Raw genomic sequence first — 19,232 nt, 5'->3', positions numbered from 1 at the left:
GGAAAGCACACAAGTATGTAAGTGTGCCATAATGTGCAAGCATGCCACATATTTCCTCATTATGAAAGGTGCTAAACTAATGAGTTAGAAATATCTCACAGTCATTACTGAATCCCATTTGTGACATACTATGTGACATATGTGACAAACTTTCACAATTACAGTATGTGAGCTTTTGCAGAATCCATATATTGAAGTATGAACATACTTTTAAAGAAAAGTACACTTATCCATTGGCCAACACTAAGAGAAGTCAATATCACTACCTATTTGGGATGTGCTCTTCATGAAATACACTTCCCACACTACAGCATCCCTGGCTCAATTGGTCATATGAAAACAAAATATTTGCCTCTTGAGCAGAGAACTGGCTTCTGGCTCCAGGTCTCATAGATAACATTTGGAGCTGGTTTTGACTTCAGGTTGAAAGTAGATCTGGCCCATTTTCAAAGAATACTCCGATCTGAGATTTGGAGATGAGGACATAGTAGGTTAATGTGACTATCCACCAAATGGCACATCACACAAAGAGAGTGTAATTTACTGTTCTCATGTACAGGTGGGGGGCAATTAATATGTGTATATGACTTACATAAATAAGTAAGATAGCATTTCCCTTTTTTCATTATGCCAAATAATTTTATAGAAAAGGATATTTGTGGTAAACTGTGGATGACTTCATTTTATTCCAAATGTCAGTTTTGTGCTCCTGGCTACAATACCTTTCATATGAGGAATTCCAGAACTAATGGCTTCAAAACACCTCTGGCAATGCTGCAATGCTCTGACCATCATCACTTACTCGTGTAACAGGAGGTCTTTGAAGTGAATCATCTCCACAATCACTTGAACATTATCCTTGGCAGCAGAGCAGAGGTCATGCTTGGCGTAGCATTCCTTCTGGAGCTGGTACACCATCTCTTTAATAGCTGGGCACTTACGACTGATGCAGCTGAATTTGTGTCTCAGTCCATGAGCTTTGCATTTCAGTGCATCCTTGATAAATGATTTTCCCTGGAAGAAAAAAAAATGTAGTTTTCAAATGGCTAAGGAAATGTCATAAAAAGGCCTTCTATTAGTATTATGGATTACTTTTCAAACAAATTAGGCAGAAAATGTTAGTGGTTTGGGACACTTTAAAGCATACCTAAACTCAGAAATGTCACTTTACATAAAAGGGTAGACAAAATCTGTTGTTTGTTTTTTTAAATGGAACACCCTTTTTTTTTTAAAAAAAGGGTGGACCACCGCCCCCTAATTCTCGATCACCTAGGCTATAGAGAATGAATGGGAGCGCAAAGCCTCCCGGTATACCTATGTCACACATTCTGTGAGGCTCTTGGGTGCTCCTTCTGCACATGCCTGAGCAAAAATTTGCCAATCTTACGCATGCGCAATGAGACCGGCAAGTTTTTTTTTTCATCCTTTTTTTCTTACCTTTTTTAAGTGCAGCAGCGCCCCCTAATTCTCGATCAACTTGGTGATCGAGAATGAATGGGAACGCGAAGCCTCCCCGTATACCTATGTCACACATCCCAGGAGGCTCTTGGGTGCTCCTTCTGCAAATGCCCGAGCATCTCGGGCATGCGCAGAAGGAGCCTTTTCATGCAAAAAAAAAAATTGCCCATCCTTACCCTGGGGCAATGGGTTGGCCAAGTTTTTTTTCCAACCTACGTCACCTGATCTCGCGCCTGGGTCGGGTAACGTAGGATGAAGAACCAGGAAGAGCGCCAGCTCCGGCATGATGCGGGACCCGAGGCAGGACATCCCCAGATGGATCGGACTGCCTTGCGGGATTGAAGGTGTAATTTTTTTTGTTTTTGGCAGTTTTAAGTTTAGTTTCTCTTTAAGACTGGCTTTATATCTTTGTGTTTTGCACACACTGTGCAATATGATTGAATTTTATGGGTAAAAACTGTCATTTTGGTTTGGGTGCATTGGCTACCCATTTTTAATGAATACACTGCCCTAACATTTGTGCAGTAGGGTATGGCTTTATAGGTTTTTAATTCCTGGTTTATTATTTTTAATATACACAATTTCCTTATTTTACAAATAACCGTTTAAAACAGGGGACCCTTGATTTAAAATTTCTATTATTGTATTTTATTATTGTAATTCTCCCACAACTATAATTCAGCCCAAATTTACTCATTTAGCCTTACTCTAGATGTGAGGTTAATAGAGTCATTCTTTATGATGATGGTGGGAAATAAAAATAAATCTATGAGTTACAGCTTGGCTGATGTATAACTTGGCCAATAATGATAGAATGGAGGACACCTGATGGCTGAAATGAGGAAGCTTTACTAATTCCCCCTTGGCAAAGATGTCCTTGTCTGTAAATTGAGTCCCCTCAGTACATTTCTGGATTTCTGAGATCATCCTGGTTTACTTTAGTTAATCATTATCCCATAATCTGCTTTCCAACACATATATTTAAATGACTCCAATAACCCTTTCCTGAAAGACGTTCATTTTTGAGAGTCATGATATCAATATACAGGTTAATGTACTATAAAGTAGACATTTTGGTATGCACAAAGGAAAATTATCATTATGTTACCTGGGCATCAAATCGGCCAGCATTATGCAAGAAGGTCATGCAGATTTCATGAAGGCCGCGGATCTCACAGGAGTTGTTCTCAAAGCATTCAAAGACTCCACATCCCACATCACCAGCGTTGACTAGACAGTGTTGTATTTCAGCTGTCATGATAGAGAACACTTTGTCAAAAACTCTTATCATTTTATGTGTACTTCAAAATATGTGTGTAAAATGATCATAATCATTATATTGTTGTTGGTGTACCTTTATTTTTATCACCAGTGAGGAGTTAATTTCCACATTTTGAGGAGTAAAGAGCAGTTTTATCCTAGGGGCCACCGTCAAATTAGAAATGTCTCCTGGTGAATCTTGCTTGCCACTTTCATTCAGAAGTTCACCTTGATGAATCTTGGCAACTACAGTTTGCAAATTTCCATCATGGATATTGCATATTATCTCAGTCCTAAAGATCCACCAAATGTATTCTGTTATTGTTTCAGTTTAAAAATTTCTCTTGATGGGAAATCTCTACCTGGCATTAACAGTATTAAAAGGACATATTTGGGTTCATTTTCCAAACCTTTGAATGATACTCATTGACATAAAGCTTTACATTTCCCCCCCTTTTACTCATGAAGTTTATGGAAATACCTGATGCTTTTTGTGCCATTTGCACATATACACATTTGAACCCCATTTAAAATAGACTTACATACTACTCTATGACTCCATCAGTGCAGGGATATCTTTTGCCTGGACATTATCAGAGATCATTCACTAGAGCCTTGCTTGGATATTTTAATCATCACATGTTTGTACAGGTAGTTCCAAATTAAGGACATCCCACATACGGACGATTCCGAGGCTGGATAGGGGGAAGGGGCAGTTTGCATGACTTGCAGAAGAAATCTTTTGCCAAACACAGCTGAGATTGTGGGTGATCTTAAGACCTGAGTCGATCTGTAACATGTTGTAACTCTTTAATGACCAAGACAAACTCTGCAGTTGTTTCTTTTTTCATATCAAAGCACAGCTTGCTCCATAAGTAATTAATTTCTAAGCGCTATAATTTTTTTAGTTTTTTTGCTTTGTTTGTGATTAGGTCACAGTGAGGATTTTATACAGTAACTGACACCAAGCTGCCTAATAATATGTTGAGACAAACATCTGTCCTAATTGCATATATTAAAAAGAGGTACAAAAATGTACCTGTTCCGACTTACATATAAATTCAACTTAAGAACAAACCTACAGTTCCCATCTCATATGTAACACAGAGACTAGCTGTACAAGTATTTGTTTTTTGGGACAATGTCAACAGTGATGATAAATTCATGGTTTCTGAAGCCTGGTTATAATAAATTCCTCTGCCTTTGAAAGCCTGAAGTAACTTGAAACACGTTCAGATTCTGATGTTCCCTTTTAAACAGTTTCATCATCAAACTGCATCAATGCTCATTTCACTGATTCTGGTCTGATCTATTATTTAAATTTAACTGAAGCACTGTCTGTGTACATACTACTTAGTTTAAATCATATTATTAGCAATAGCAACAGAAAAAAACATTGCCTGGTACCTTTGGTGGCACTTGTGTGTAATTAAAATTAGGTTATTACACAATTAAAATTACACACAAGGTAAACATTTTAGAAAAATCTCCATGTTCAGTATATTAATGCTATGGATATGAGCCTGCACAGAAAGAATATAGTGTGTGCAAGTGGTGATCTCTCCCTATTAGAGCCCACTGCAGTCTTACAAACAAACTGGAGCATGAATGGGAAGATGCCACAATTACATATACATAAGTACAAACTTTACTTTTTTGCAGTGATTGGACAATCCAGTTTAGGCAGCATTCACTGGATTAATGAATATGAACACCACTACAAATAATTAGATTTTTACAGAAAGATCAAGGTGTTGTGAGACTCTGCTGCATAGATGATTGGATCACAATTTAGGGTGGGTTTAGGATTACTATACTGCTATCGTACAGCACTGAAAACATTAATAATAGCATCCCACTGATATGTATTCTTCTGCTTAGCTGTTTTTATAGTCTTTTTATCGCAAGTAATTTGACTGATTTGACCATTGTTTGCAACAGCTTGTAGGGTTCCCGGTTTATGGGAAGGACATAATGCCCCGCATGCTACATTTAAGGCCATTTTGGCCAAGTTAAAAGGGGATTGGGCTGCTGGCAATTAAATTTGGTTCAAATGCTCTCTGCTCATGCTGTATGCCCAAGACAAGCATCCATAACAATACCCCAAGCAAGATAGCCTGACAAAGAAAAGTCATATAAGCTGTGCTGGACAAACTAGAAGAGGAATAGAATCAACAGACCAGACAGGTAATAGAATAAATGCCAAATTCCTAACCAGATGTTGCAAGAGAAACAGTGCAGATGCTCAATCTGATACCAAAAAAACAACTGGAGTCCAAAAAAATGGCTACTTGTACCTTTTGTCCCTGGACACTAAAGTCAACAAGGACACCTGACATCCTATGGCTATCTTCAAAAGGGCAGTTATTCCATGTGGTACCGCTGTAGTTTACCACTTTGGAACCTGAATCCCCCAAAGCCCAGAATATCATCAAATCCATTGAGAGCGGTTCAAAGCCCATTTTTCACAGGTGTTTGAAGGCCATGCAGTTGCATAGCCTTTTTCATAAGCTGCCTGCAACATCTCAGGGCAGTCTACCATTAAACCAGAGACTTGAATAGGAACACATTTTAAATGAATTAGCAAGCAGTTGCAAGGATTTCAAAAGTTTTGAAGGATAGCAGATAACTCAGGATCCTTTGTGACATGTGGCAATTCCTCCTCCTTACTGCTCTTGGACACATAGTGGTGGAAACTGAGTGGCCAGTAGTGATTACCCACGTGGCTGTCAACCGCTTATCTGAATTTATCCTAGAAGGTAAAGTGTAGTGAAGGATTCAGAAAAACAAATGATTTTTATTTTCCGTAATATAAACATATCACATAAAAAACACTGTATACAACATAAACTCACAATTCTCTTGTTTTATCATGACGACGAGGTTGCCTCTAGCTGTTCTGTTCTAGGTCACGTCACATAACTGAAGAAGTATCTAAGTAACATAAATGTTTTGAAAACATCCCTCTTGTCCCTCATGCTTGGCTGTTCAGTTCACTATGAGTTGTAAATTGAGGATATCAAATACGTTACAAAATGCTGACCCTGTGACCCATGGAAGCACTGTATGTTTTAAACATCTGCTGGAGCAGTCAGGAAGTGTGACCCTACTTGTACTGAGGTTGGCTGTTGTACTTAGCAAATATTTCTGTCCTAAGTAAAAACAAAGTAAAGGAGAATTCCCTGTTCTCACAAGATTACCAGACTACTTCTATTATTCTAATTCCAAAACATGCCTTTATCTACTCTAGACTGTGACTTGAACCTTGGGATTTAATGGACTAACCCCATAGTGCTCAGTGTAAAATAAAATGCGTACAATCTTTTGCAAGAAATTCTATGCAGGTTTTTTCCTGAGTACTAGTGGCTAAAGGGATTAGAGAAAGACATGCTAGGATTTATGAATAAAACTTATGATTAGTTAATTTTTAGATGATTGAGAGGATGTTTAACTTATAATAATAGACTATTACCAGGCTATTTACTGGTTCTGAAACTGGTTTTGTAACTATTGCTTATTCCAAACACTGCCTTGCCATGTCTGTAAGATGTGCACTGGACAGCAAACCACACTGCACAACTATAATAAAATTAACATTGAGGGAAGACTAAGAAAATTTGTGGTTTCTAGAATAATGCCCAATGGATTGAACATTTGTTTCTGTGACTTTAACTGTACTTTAAAGTGGCATTTGTTTATTTGTTGTATTTGCTTCTTATATATGTGCATGCATTTGAGGAAATCTAGAGATAGAGAGGCAGCCACTGCTAACCTCTCAGCATTTTGTTTGTTAGTGTTGTAGATGTCTACCTAGTAGTACCTATCCTAGTAGTTAGGTTTGGGATCACCTACTGAAAATATTCTCATGTGATTGGCGAATATCTGATAGGAATCAGACACAAGAGCACTTTACATACCTTTATTACATTTGAATGAACGCAGTGACTTCTTTTACTGGTATAGTATGGTATTGGAGACATTCTAGTGGACAGCATTGGCCATCTGTAGCTTCCATCCATCATATAGATCTCTTTCTGTTGACTGATCCTCATGATGTTCACAGGAGAACCTGTTACTTGTCAATGAATTTTAAGATATGCTGTCCCCCATAATGACTGCAGTTTTGGGTCCTGGTGTCCTTTTTAAGCTTTTAAATTTACAGAACCTTCATAAATTCCAGTTTATTTTTTTTTTTGCTATTCATGTTTCTGTATATACTGACTAAACAGGGGCCCTTACTCACTATGCAGTTGGCACACTGCTAGCCAGTGGCTTGTAAACAAAATAAATCATTATCAAGCATAGCTTGCCTGGAATGTATTTATGTCTGACAGAAACACACACAGGCAGGGTTCTCTAGACCACAAAGCTAATGCAATGTTCTCTAGTGGAAGATTGAAAATAAATGCTTACTGGTAAATTGGCACAGGCAATCCATGGAATTGCAAATACCATGTCACTTTTGCAGCCAGAAATCAGAATTAGGCCCATTGGTGGAACTTATAGTTTACACAACAACTGGTAGGGGGGAATGGGAAACATTGGTCTGTGGAGAAGATGGGGGCAAGCAGAACTATCTAACCCTTTCATGGTCACCATGGGTTTAAATGAAAAAGCTAAAGAAATTTGCCATATTGCTACACTGATTTGTGGTCATGGTAAAATGTGGCTGTTTTAGTACATAGCTTGTTGTGACTCTAGTTTACAGCCAATTATGTATTCAGTTACAAAACCTCTCAAAACTGCAACAGAACTACTAGAAGCTTTCACCTGGTGCTGTGATTGATGAGCAGAGCAGATAAGTGTAAAATTCCCTCAATAAGTTACTGACTGCCAGTCCTGCACCTATCAATGTCTGTATTGTTACATTTTCTCACTCAGAGCTCATATTTGAACATATGTTTTTAGAAAGGGACAAATGAATTCCAGCCTAGTCCTCCCGTCTTCTGGTTGTTAGCTTCTTCTATATATCAAGTCTTTAAAACACATTATTTACTGTAAAATGTGTTTTTACTGAAAATCTGTAAATATTCCAAATAAAATGTTACAGATCAGCACATACCATGACTCTGAAAACAGACTTTTACAGTACAACCTTTCTGTACAAAAATGCTTTCTTGGGCACTGACCAATAACCTCAAAGTGCTATTGTTACCTGAACTGGCAAACTTGATTCTTGCTGACATGTTTGCTAAACATAAGACAGGGCATTTCTTGTAAAAGATCCCAGCCTTGGTCCAGTCAGACAAAACACCATCCTATTTACTACAGCAGCCTGTCTGGGGATGAATGCTTTTTTTTAGTCTCTGACTTGCAGGAATTAACTCTGCGATCCCCATGTGACTGGAGTATTCCTCCCCTAGCAGGCACACTTAGCACGTGCTTTAACACAAGCATTCACACACTGCAAATCTCACCGCCTGTCATCAAGCTTCTAATGCTAGAAACATCTCCCACAATTATGTACTTTGCCATATTCTCATAATATTTGTAACTGCATAGGAAATGTATTTTTCAACAAAGTTGTGCTTATTTTGTGACCACATACTAGATAGGGTTTCTACATTTCAGATCTGAATCAGTTATATATATATCTGAATCATGTAAGTGATGGTATTAACCTTAGGTATTAGATACAATGAAAAGATAGTGGTAAATAATAGCTACACATCTGGATTCCAATCGGTGTATAGCATTTGGACCTATGTGTGTTATCATCTAATATGGATAGGTGGGTGGATGGATAGATGATTATAGATAGATGGATAGATAGATATTAATGACAGAATACAAAGAAAGGTGTCTGCAAGATAAGAGAAGGATACTGGCACACAGATCGATGGATATAGATATCCATATCAATGTAAGATAGATGACTACAACAGATGGACAGATATCCATACAAGGACCAGGAAAGAACTTCATCCTCTTCATAACTTTATCAGATTATTAATATATAGATTATGTTATAAATATTAATCCTTGCTTCACTTGCAGACATCAGTATACGATAAATCTAGATCATTACAGGTACATGTGACACATAGAAGTCTGGACAGGTAGGTACGTCAGACAATATCGAGGCATTCCTTGCTAGGAAGCCTGGATGTGTGAAGGATTTGTAGAATTACCTGTATTCTGCAGGGACAGTCTTCCTTTCTGATTGGCCAGTTTGTCTGCTCTGTCCTGGTTGCTTTCAGGCAGGTCTGTGGCATCTGTCCCAAACACGGCATCAATGCTTGCAATCACCAGCCCCAGAGTGAGCAGCCTGTGGAGAAGTTCTGTGCACATGGTCTTGTTGTATGAATGCTGCTACTATGAGTGCTGCTGGAGAGAGGCTGACAGATCAGCCTGTACTTGCAGCCCTGACCAGCCCCCTTCAGTGTGAGCGCAACACGAGCTGCCCGACAAATACTGGGAATGATGAGGATCGGGGAGGGATGGTGCCTCAAATATCCCCTGCGAGCTCTGCTGTCACATGAATGAAGGAGTCAAGCAGGTGTTGTCTTGTGTGTGCACCAATCACAGGCTCTCGCCGCTTTGACAACATTCGGAGTGGGCGGGGCGACTCCGCCCACTCACTACTACGGCGAGGTAGATGATGGATGTCCCACTCATCGGGCAGGGTAACAATACAGATCACATAGGCAGCCCGGCTACTCCAGCCTCTGCAGCTCCATGGTGCTCAGCGTCACTTGCAGGTTTCTTTATAGCTGATGAATATAATATTTTAAAGGGGACATGTCACGTGTGAGGCCAGATAGCAGTGATTATAGAGCAGCATGTGTGTAAAGAAGTCCGACTATGAATAGGAAATGGCCATGAATTAAAAGTCACCTCCTGTGCCCCCACTGTGCTTATGTATATTGGGATATTACTGGTGTGGAAAGTATTAGCCCTTTATCCTTGGGTAAATATGAAGTGTAAGCCACACGTACAACATTCCAACTCTCTGTGCCCCTATTATTGGAGAGGATTTACTAAGACACAGCCCTGATAGCTATAGCTACAAGGAATACCTGTACTGCTCCAAGTACATTTCTTCTCCTGTGTCACTGTCTGTCATTTGCATTAACGTACAGCTCTGCGTAAAATGTTGGCGCTATATAAATCCTGTTTATTATTAATATTAATAATATTCTCTATTGCTGGATTTCCGACCTCAATGTGTGGCTTCAAAGACATCTGAAAAAAGAGATTCATTCATTCATTGCTGCCACATTCATTATCTATGGGCTGCTGCATGTCTTATCTGAGGAAGCAGTTTAGGGGTGTGAGCAAGCAAAAACTTGTAACTCATAGCCTAAGCCCACTCCTGCAAGCTGACATTCACTCATCAAAGCATATATAAAGAGCCACATACACACACACACCACACACACGCACTTTTGAGGCTGTAGGATGTGATTTTTTTTTAGTAATCTATGTACAGCCCCTTTCCAGTTCCTTCATGGTCTGGTTATATTGCATAGAGGAGCACAGTAACAGTAATAACACTATTTGGTCAAAAAAGTATGTATGTAAAAAAAAGTTTTATTAAAAAAAGTCATTATTATCTTTGTGAGGGAGCAAAGGGAAGGCAAATATAAGTATATTAAGAGCTAAGTAGAATATACCTGTAGATGCTTGATAAAAGTAGTGGACTTGTATGCTGGAGCCAGGAAATGCAGAAAATGAAGTACTGCTTTTACTAGAACTGAGAACATGCATATACATGTGCATCCCCAGGTCAGGACCACACAGAAACACACTGCAGCATGCAGATTCTCATTTCAGGATCAGACAAGGAAGGGTTATGTTTGACAATGTTTTTATGGCACCCTAATGTTTGATGTTGCTATGCTGTGGATGCATGCATATACATGAATGGGAGTAGCTGGATACCAAATTTTTCATAATGTTAGGACCTATTCATACTGTGGTGAGAATGTGCATGTGAACCTGCAGCTTGAAGAGTGTCGCAGATTCAAATCAATCATTAAAAAAAATAGATATTGTATTGTTTCTTATATAGATTTAGGATATATCTAATTGTTTCCAAAGCGTATTCATAATATATAGAGGATTTTAAAAGGAAACCTGTATTAGGAAAAACATGCGGGCATGACAATCTTCTAAAACTGCCATGTGCTCGGGTCATTCTGCCTTTTTTACCGTCTCTAGGACACAGGACTAAAATAAGGAATTGGCTTACACAGTTGAAACTCCTGATCTGCACAGTTTAGGTCGGTGACTTGTTTTCAGCTGAAGATCAGCAGAAAAGTCTTGATGTCCCCGTTCAGATTTTGCAAAGAACATACTGTATGTAAAGAAACATGAAGGCTGCCATTTTTGTTTAATGTGGTTCTAGTATAAATACTTTCTGAATTACTGACACATTACAAGTATTCATATTTAAAAAAAGACAGAGTGACAACAGTACTCCTGATCTGCATACTAAATCCCAGGCAGTGAATAAGAAGGTACTGAAGCAACTCCATGTATGACTGCTAGGAGGGGAGGAAAAATAACTTCTGTCCAGGAAACCAAACATAAGACCCTGGCCATTTCATGGTAGGGAAGGCTAACTGTGTTAAAGCAAGTGCATTACACAAATGTGCCACTATGGCACAATAATTGGTGGCCATGGTAAAAGGTAAGTATTATCTTAATGTCATCCTGTATTCACAAAAAAAAGATTTGCTATGTTATAGGAGATATAGTAAATGTATAGTAGAAATGGTATTTGTGCTTAAACACAACAAAAATTCCTTTTGGAAAATAACAGTGCAGTTTCCTGTAGTGTGAGGTATCTGGTATTGCTCCCTCTGACTACTAGTCTCGGATGATTTGGTGATGTCACCACTATGTTCTTCTTGCCAGAGGCTCAGAAATGAGGAAGCAAAACCTTTTCTCCTATGTACACAGTACGTTTTGTTTTTTACACAATTTTGAAAATTTAGTGTGAATTATTGTGACTGTAATTGGACCACTATTACACTGCCATATTTTCCAACAGAAACATTGGCATTGCTGGACCGTTTTTCTTGGGATACATACTATAAGTCTTGAGTTGGGTGTCAGATTAATAAAGTAGTTCAACTTTTCCTATAACTTCTTGCTGTGTAACCACTAATGAAAAAAAGAAAAAGTAAAGCAAGCTTGTTCATCTGATAGCACCCACAGAACCACCAGAACACAGTTCAGCAAATGTGAACTGAATAAGGAAAGCATCTTCCTTTATCACTTTCCTGGAACTTATTGAGCTCTAAATCCAGCTCAAACAGAGTTCATAGTACATTAAATGGCTACACTGATCTCGTGCTTGTCTATGCCAGACCACTACCATACCTCATTCACACAAATAGACATAGGTAGTGGTGGTGGTGATGGAGGTGGTGGTGGTGGTGATGGAGGTGGTGGTGGTGGGGGGGGGTGGAGTACACAAGATATAAGAACACACCTACCATTATCCATGGCATTATCCAAGCTGAATGTGGAGGAGCTTATGAGCATATGTTTTCATAACCAAATTGTTTTTTTAGGGATGTTGTTGGTCTTCATTATGGAATTCCTTGGAATTTTTTTATATCTTATTCTTTCTCTGAAGATCGACAAAGAGGGCATATTGCCTTGCACAGTATGGTGTGGAGTCCTGGAGATGAAATGCAGTTCTACAGTGCAATCCACTGTAGAACTGGGATGGAAACTTATTGGTCCACTGTTTGTAAGCAGCTCAAAAGGATGTGAGACTGAAAATTTGAAATGGATACATGCTTCTGTTCATTCCCTCTCCTGTCCTTGTTGTGTCTAATTACTATTTGTGCTGGCTTATCTCTTACTTTCACTACCTTTAGCTCTAAATTAGCCAGGGCTGCTGACATCATCTGTGAGAAGGTACCACCCCGCAGCAGATGTCTTAAGGCTTTTTGGATGTCTAGAAAATAAAGGTTTTTAAATGTAAATAACGTAAATAACATAAAACACAATAAATGCACATAAAATCATATGGGAAGATTTTTGTTGGAATGAATGGTTTGGCAACAGTGTCTTTTTAAGTGCAAAGAAAGATCACAAGCTCTAAAGAGAATGAGTTGAGTAAGGCCACTGAGAGGTCAAGGGTTCAGAGATGGTTTCTATCACTTGAAAAACTTCTGGGGTTGAAAAGACTCTGTTTTTGGCCAAATTAGAGAAGGGACATTTACTGTATAAGCGACAGTGGATATCGGCATACTCTTTCTGCACTACATCACTACCAAAACCTGCACTTTTTTTCCATTTATAAAGTGTTCAGTGATCCCCAAAGGTATCTCTGCTTACGGTGGAACTAAACTCAGTGCAGCTGGTAAGCTTCTGCCATTATCAGCAAGTATGTACAGCATACATGTCGATTATGGCACATAATCTAATCACTTACCTAATGCTGTTACCCTGTAGCGATGCCAGGTGAAGAACCTATCATCGTTGCAGAGATGGTCGCCGCCATCTTTACTTCCTGCTTCTCAGATGACTTACATGGAGATAGTGATCATGTAGTTCCTGTGGATGCGCTGTGTAGTTTGGAGCAGAAACAAAAAGCCTACAAGAGCCAAAAAGTTAGTTATTTGTCTTTATTGTCATATTCTGCATGTTGCATATTGCTACATTTGAAATGCAATGCTTAAAGGTATGTCATTCTGTACGTTTGTATCTTAAGCTCTGCTGTGTTGTCAAACAGCCAAGCGTACGTTCATCTAATGTGGCTGACACATGGAGCACACCCTGCTGAAATGTGTTGTTTCAGCTGTCAGATTTGGTGCTGAACACACTTATATGACATCAGTCATAGGCATATTTATACGGAGGCTAGACTGTTTTTTACTTAGATACCCTAACTTTAACTTTAACTAAATGTAAAAGAAAGCAACAAAGGGGTTAGATGGGGTTTTGGTCTCATTCAAGTAGATTTTCAGAAACCACTATATGTATCTGTCTGTTTTGGTTCAATAAAAATGGATTTGCTTATCATTGTTTAAAGATGAGTAATACATCCCCCCCCCTTTACAGTAAAAGATATCTACACCTAAGACCAACAGTAGTATATTGCAGTTTACTATGCCAATTAGGCTACGTACACACGTCAGAGGATTCTCGTCCAATTATCGCTTCAGGGCTGATATCAGACATGAATCTGACGAGTGTCGGCCGTCCAACACAGCGGGGGTGGCATTCGCTCGTTCTACCCCCTCCCCTCTCCATAGAGCACAACTGCGCTGTATGTATAGAGCTCGTTCATGCATATTTCAGTCTTTTGTCTAGTCAAATGTGTGTACGTAGCCTTAGTTTAGAAAAGATCTGGTGGTGCTCAAATGGTTGTGCAGGACATTGAAAAAGCCAGCTCTGTTGGGAATGGCACTTATGCTGAGGAAGATATGAGTGACTTTGCAGAAGTAATAATATTTTTATGATAACAATATTTCTATGTTATAGTAGTGTTAAAAGAAAGCTGTATTAGGTCCATTCACACCTGAAACTTTTACTAATAGTTTCTATTAAGCCATAATATTTGAATTGTTTATGCTCTGTTTGAATTATAGGACAAGAAAGGCTTGTCTTTCTATTTCAAAACTGGACTGTACATTTGTACTATAGGAATGACAAGAACAAGAGTGTGTAATAAAACTCAATGACCCTATGAAACAAAACAGAAGTTGTGTTTTTATGCTCTTTTTATAGTTAAATGAACTGTTTGGCTTTGTATTCGGCTTCAGATGGATACTTATCCAAATATTTGAGATATGGCAAAAAAAGTATGTCGGAATATTCACACCACCTTTAGTTCCTATTTTTTCAAGTGAAGGTTTGACCTTAAATGTTCCCCATGCATCCTTCTATTTTGCAGCCCACACTTTAGCCAATTCTACCTTACATTTTTGGCCTGTTTTCTATTTATATTCAGCAAATTTCCACAACAAGTAGGGCCCTGTGAGGTTTATCCTGGTAGATACCTACAGACAGTGACTGGTTGATCCCGTATTGGTTTTGGCAGATGGCTCGTTTAAACAGATGAAAAGGAAACACAAACAGACTATACTACTATGTAAACTGGATTTTTTTTATTGGTGAGGCTGTACTGTTCCCATCTGAGGTCATACTGAGGACCAGCCACCATAGATATTGAAATACAGTTGACACCAGCAAAAAGGTGTATTTATTTAGTTTTGCAATCATATTAATTACATCTTTGATTCTCAAAAATAAAAACATTGCATATCACACATACACATGAACGTGCAAACACGTGTATACACGTGTGCTCAACTTTGTCAACAATACAGTTCAACAAAAACACAATTATTTTTATTCTATACATCTCCTGATAATCAGGCTCATGCTTTGAGATTGCAATGTTATCACTGAAACACTTTGCCACCATCAAGGTTGCTAAATAGAACACTCACCTGCTTCTACTTAATATTTTTATTGCTGGTTTAAATGCGGCATAATCTTGCTTGTAAACAACAGAGCAGTAGGAGTGGTCAGTGCTTTCTAGGCAGTCCTTTCACTAATAAATGATTAGTAATGTGTCCAGATTCTCTTGAAAGACTTTCCTCTAACTCATTTATGCTCATCTTTGCTGTACTCTTGTACAGCATAGAAGCACATGGGAGGTGAGTATATGTGGATTGGACTGGACTTTTACACAGACCTGAACAGGCAAAATAACAAAGTCTAACATTTACTGATTGAAAGCACATTATTCCCAGATCAGATAGATACATTGCAGGTGTTTTAGAAAACTTCTGATTTTTGTAATGTAACTAAAAATGGATTCTGCTTAGCTTCTGTAGCCACTTCCTACTTTGAGCTGAAGTGATATGGTCTTCTATGTACATTTAGGAAGAATAAACTGCTAGAATCAGCGCTAAGCCAATATTGCAAACACAAAAAATTGGACAAATTTGTTACTACAGCTGTGAGATTATCCTCAAACAAGGAAGCCATGTTTGAATATTTTGCCCAATTTAGGAAACTGCGGTTGATTGCAGGTCTAAAAAAAAAACAGTAATACTCTTCAAAGCGGAACAAAACCTATGCTACTCACCTATCCCCATTCAATCACTGGGCGCTGCCATCTACCTTTTTTTCTTCTTCCCTCCTACGATTTTCAGCCATTAATTGGCAGTGCAGGGACGACAAAACTTACACACAGACACGCACAACTTTACACACAACTATGCTGCATTTAAATACTATATGTATAATGGCTAGCAAACAGAACTTGCTGAAGCTACCTGCTAATTAGTTTTTTCTAAATTACTTCCTTCTCATGTTTTGTTTCACACTTTGGGCCTGATTTATTAAATCTCTCCAAGGCTGGAGAAGATACCCTTTCACCAGTAAAGCTGGGTGATTCAGCAAACCTGGAAAAGATTTCTTAAAAGTAATTTGCTATTTGTTAGCAAATGTTTTCAATCCTGGACCAGATCCATTCCAGGTTTGCTGGATCACCCAAGTTGATGAAAATGTATCCTCTCCAGCCTTGGAAAGCTTTATTAAATCCAGCCTTATTTCAGAGTGAAGGTTTCTATCTTGATACAAGACTTTTATGCCTCCAGTCAGGACTTTCCCCGAAATGACTGATGATCTGGTTACTGATGAAAAAATATTTTGGAAACAGCAGCAGATCAGGTCCATTGGATAAAGCCAAAGTAGGGTGATTTTATGCAGGCCCTCAGCTACATGTCTCTCTCCAGCAAGCAGAACAGTTAGCAGCACAGTGAAAATCTCACTCTTAATTTTGTGCAACTAGTTATTCAAGTAAAAATGCATTATTACTTCAGATATACAGTTAGGGAATGCCCTGGCCTTTTTTTGGAAGAAATCAAAGACAAAAGGTAGAGTTTTAAAGGGAATGGTGAAGCACAATTTATTTTTTCCAGATGGTCCCTATTGTTCCTTGGCATATAAAGTCTATATCTATCAAAAATGTTTTACCTGATCCTATCATCTCTTAATTTCTTCCTATACTGAAATTCAGTAAAACGCTAAAACATTTAATAAAGATTTTAAATATTTTTGAAGTTAAAACCCAAGAAGGAAAACTGTACATCTACTGTAGATGCTTTACACCTACATTTGAAGACTCAATGCTTTAGGCTTACATTTGCAGAACAATGAGCTACTGGCGGCAGAATTCTTTTGCCTTTATGTGCAGAACCATCGCTGAGCTGTATACTTCATCTAAGCATTGAGCAGTAAGGACAAGAAAAAAAAAAAAGAAAAAAAAATTGTAAGCAAAAACAGTAGCCAGAAAAAGGATTGGTTATAACCAATAATAACACATTATTAACCTTGACACATGCTTGTGTTGTCACAGAGCAGAGCCACATGTGGTAATAATAAAAATAATAATAATTATTATATATACATATATATATATATATATATATATATATATATATAAATATACACATATAAATATATAATATTTTTTTTTAATATAAGTTTCTACAATTAAAAGAAAAAATGTACTCGATGCTGCGATTACACACTACCCCTATAATATTATAATATTACCCCACATATGAAGCCACCTTTTGCGTATGCTTTGCAGTAGCAAAGATGATAACTGAGTTACAATCGATAACTGAGTTTGCCTACAGTATGACATTAGCATGTGATAGTTTTAACCAGTCACAGTGCAAATAATTGTAGGCAATGGGGGAGAGAAGAAGATTTCTGAACTGTCCAATCTACTTATAAGTTTATTAATTGTTATGTCAGTATAACTAGTTTACAAGCATGATACAATGATACAAATATTTAATGGTATAGCTTAGTATTGGACTGTATAAAACATTTATGTATATATATATATATATATATATCTGTCTAATTAATCTAATCTCCTCCCTTTTTCACTTTTCCTGTTTGTAAACAGCCTTTGCTTTGGGATACAGCTGTTGAAACAAGGCAAATGGCCCAAAAAAACAATTCATAGGGTCTAAAAACAAAGAATTTTTTCTTATTATTGTAATCAAATTTGATTGTATCATTACTGGGCATGTTGGAAAGAGAGATCAAAAGAACAAGCCCCCGAGTGTACTGGAAATCATCCAGCTACTCAACCCAAGCAGCAAAATGAGGTAATATCATGTGTTATGGCACCATGTATATTATTATACTGTAATCCTTTAGGATTAAATGATAATTATTAAACCCTAAAGCCCTTAAAGCAAGTCTAATGTTAGCATTAAAGTCTAATGTTAACCAAAGCTGAAACTCATGCTTATTTAGAAGTTACAAAGAGTGAACTGTTCTTTGGAAAGCCAGAATTTTCTTAGGCTGCCCCATTTCTGTTTGTCGTGGATCTGAGATGGCTTAGATCTTTGTTTTCTATCCCAAGCTTTTAATAACTGGAGAAAAACAAACTAATAAAAAACAAATGCAAATTTTTGCAAATAAATTTCTAAATCAGTGATGAATCTGACAAACTTATCTTAACTATTAGATGGGCATTTACCAGTTAAACTGGGTTTGTAGCCATCAAGACTTCCATGCAAAGGAATTTGTTACTTAAATCCTAAAGGCAAGTTAATAAAAGAAGAAGGTAAGCATCATTTGTACAACAAAACATATTTTCAGAGCCACTTTCAAAGTAGCAAAATTTCTTTTGCTTGAAAACAGCTGGCCTGAGAAAATTCTCAGCCAGACAAAGCAGTAATTAATAATACACTATGGCTACATTATAAGTTTTAATCATAAAATGAAGAGCACAATATGCAGCCTATGCCCCTGTGGAAAGTATTCTGCATGCCACTGCAGTTCAGCAACATAACCTACTAGCTTTTCATGGCCCTCAGGACCTGCATTTAACCTTTCCTCTGGACCTAATATATTTTTATAAGTGTATGTATTTTGGTTTAGGATACAAAAAAGAAATCATTTTACAGCAGACATGAACAGACAAAAAGTTCTGTACAGAAAAAAAATGATCAGCAATGTAATCAACCCTTGACAGAGAAGTCTAAGGTAATCCAAATTCAAAACATTTATGGAACAAAAATAGGAAAGACCTCAGCAAATAAAACAAGTGAATACCCTCTGTCTGATATAACAATAAAAGCAAGGTCTTTTTGATGCCAAACAAGTGGTACGGATTATAATGATATGTGGGTGTTCTCCCTCCAAAAGTCTTTACAGAAACCATGAAGCATGCTCAAAACAATCGCGTTTTTTGCTCTTTGTGTATAGAGGTCTTAATTCACTCCATACAGAACAAAAATTGTAATTTTGTTAATAGTAAGTGCATAGTTGGTGGGGTAGGTGATAGCCAGCAGTGGAGGATTGTTTTCCTACCAAGAGCTGAACCTCTTACTACCAAGTGTCCAGTGCCTCTAGAGTATTGGACACCGTCATCGCCAGTTGTACCTAACTGCCCATTCAGGTAAATATGGAATAGAGGTGAGAATATGAGTATGAGTTAACAAAGCACCTATCTCAATTATGGAGATCATTTTCTAGGGAACTGCATTTAAGACAAGTCCCTTTAC

The 19,232-nt window shown here is 37.8% G+C and overlaps 1 protein-coding gene across 1 annotated transcript in view; it reads right to left on the bottom strand.

Moving 5' to 3' along the window:
- The window catches only part of STC2 (stanniocalcin 2), a gene marked incomplete in the record, with an annotated part of 12,238 nt that extends 3,039 nt beyond the window's left edge, over nt 1-9,199 (bottom strand). The window contains 3 exon segments of the mRNA XM_072400942.1: nt 803-1,014; nt 2,567-2,709; nt 8,850-9,199. Coding sequence (XP_072257043.1) covers nt 803-1,014; nt 2,567-2,709; nt 8,850-9,009 — 515 coding nt within the window.
- Between the last annotated feature and the right edge of the window lie 10,033 nt (nt 9,200-19,232).

The sequence above is a fragment of the Pyxicephalus adspersus genome, chromosome 2, assembly GCF_032062135.1.
Source record: "Pyxicephalus adspersus chromosome 2, UCB_Pads_2.0, whole genome shotgun sequence".
NCBI lineage: Eukaryota > Metazoa > Chordata > Amphibia > Anura > Pyxicephalidae > Pyxicephalus > Pyxicephalus adspersus.
The sequence above is the reverse complement of the archived record's forward strand: the minus strand, read 5'-3'. Positions and strand labels throughout refer to the sequence as shown.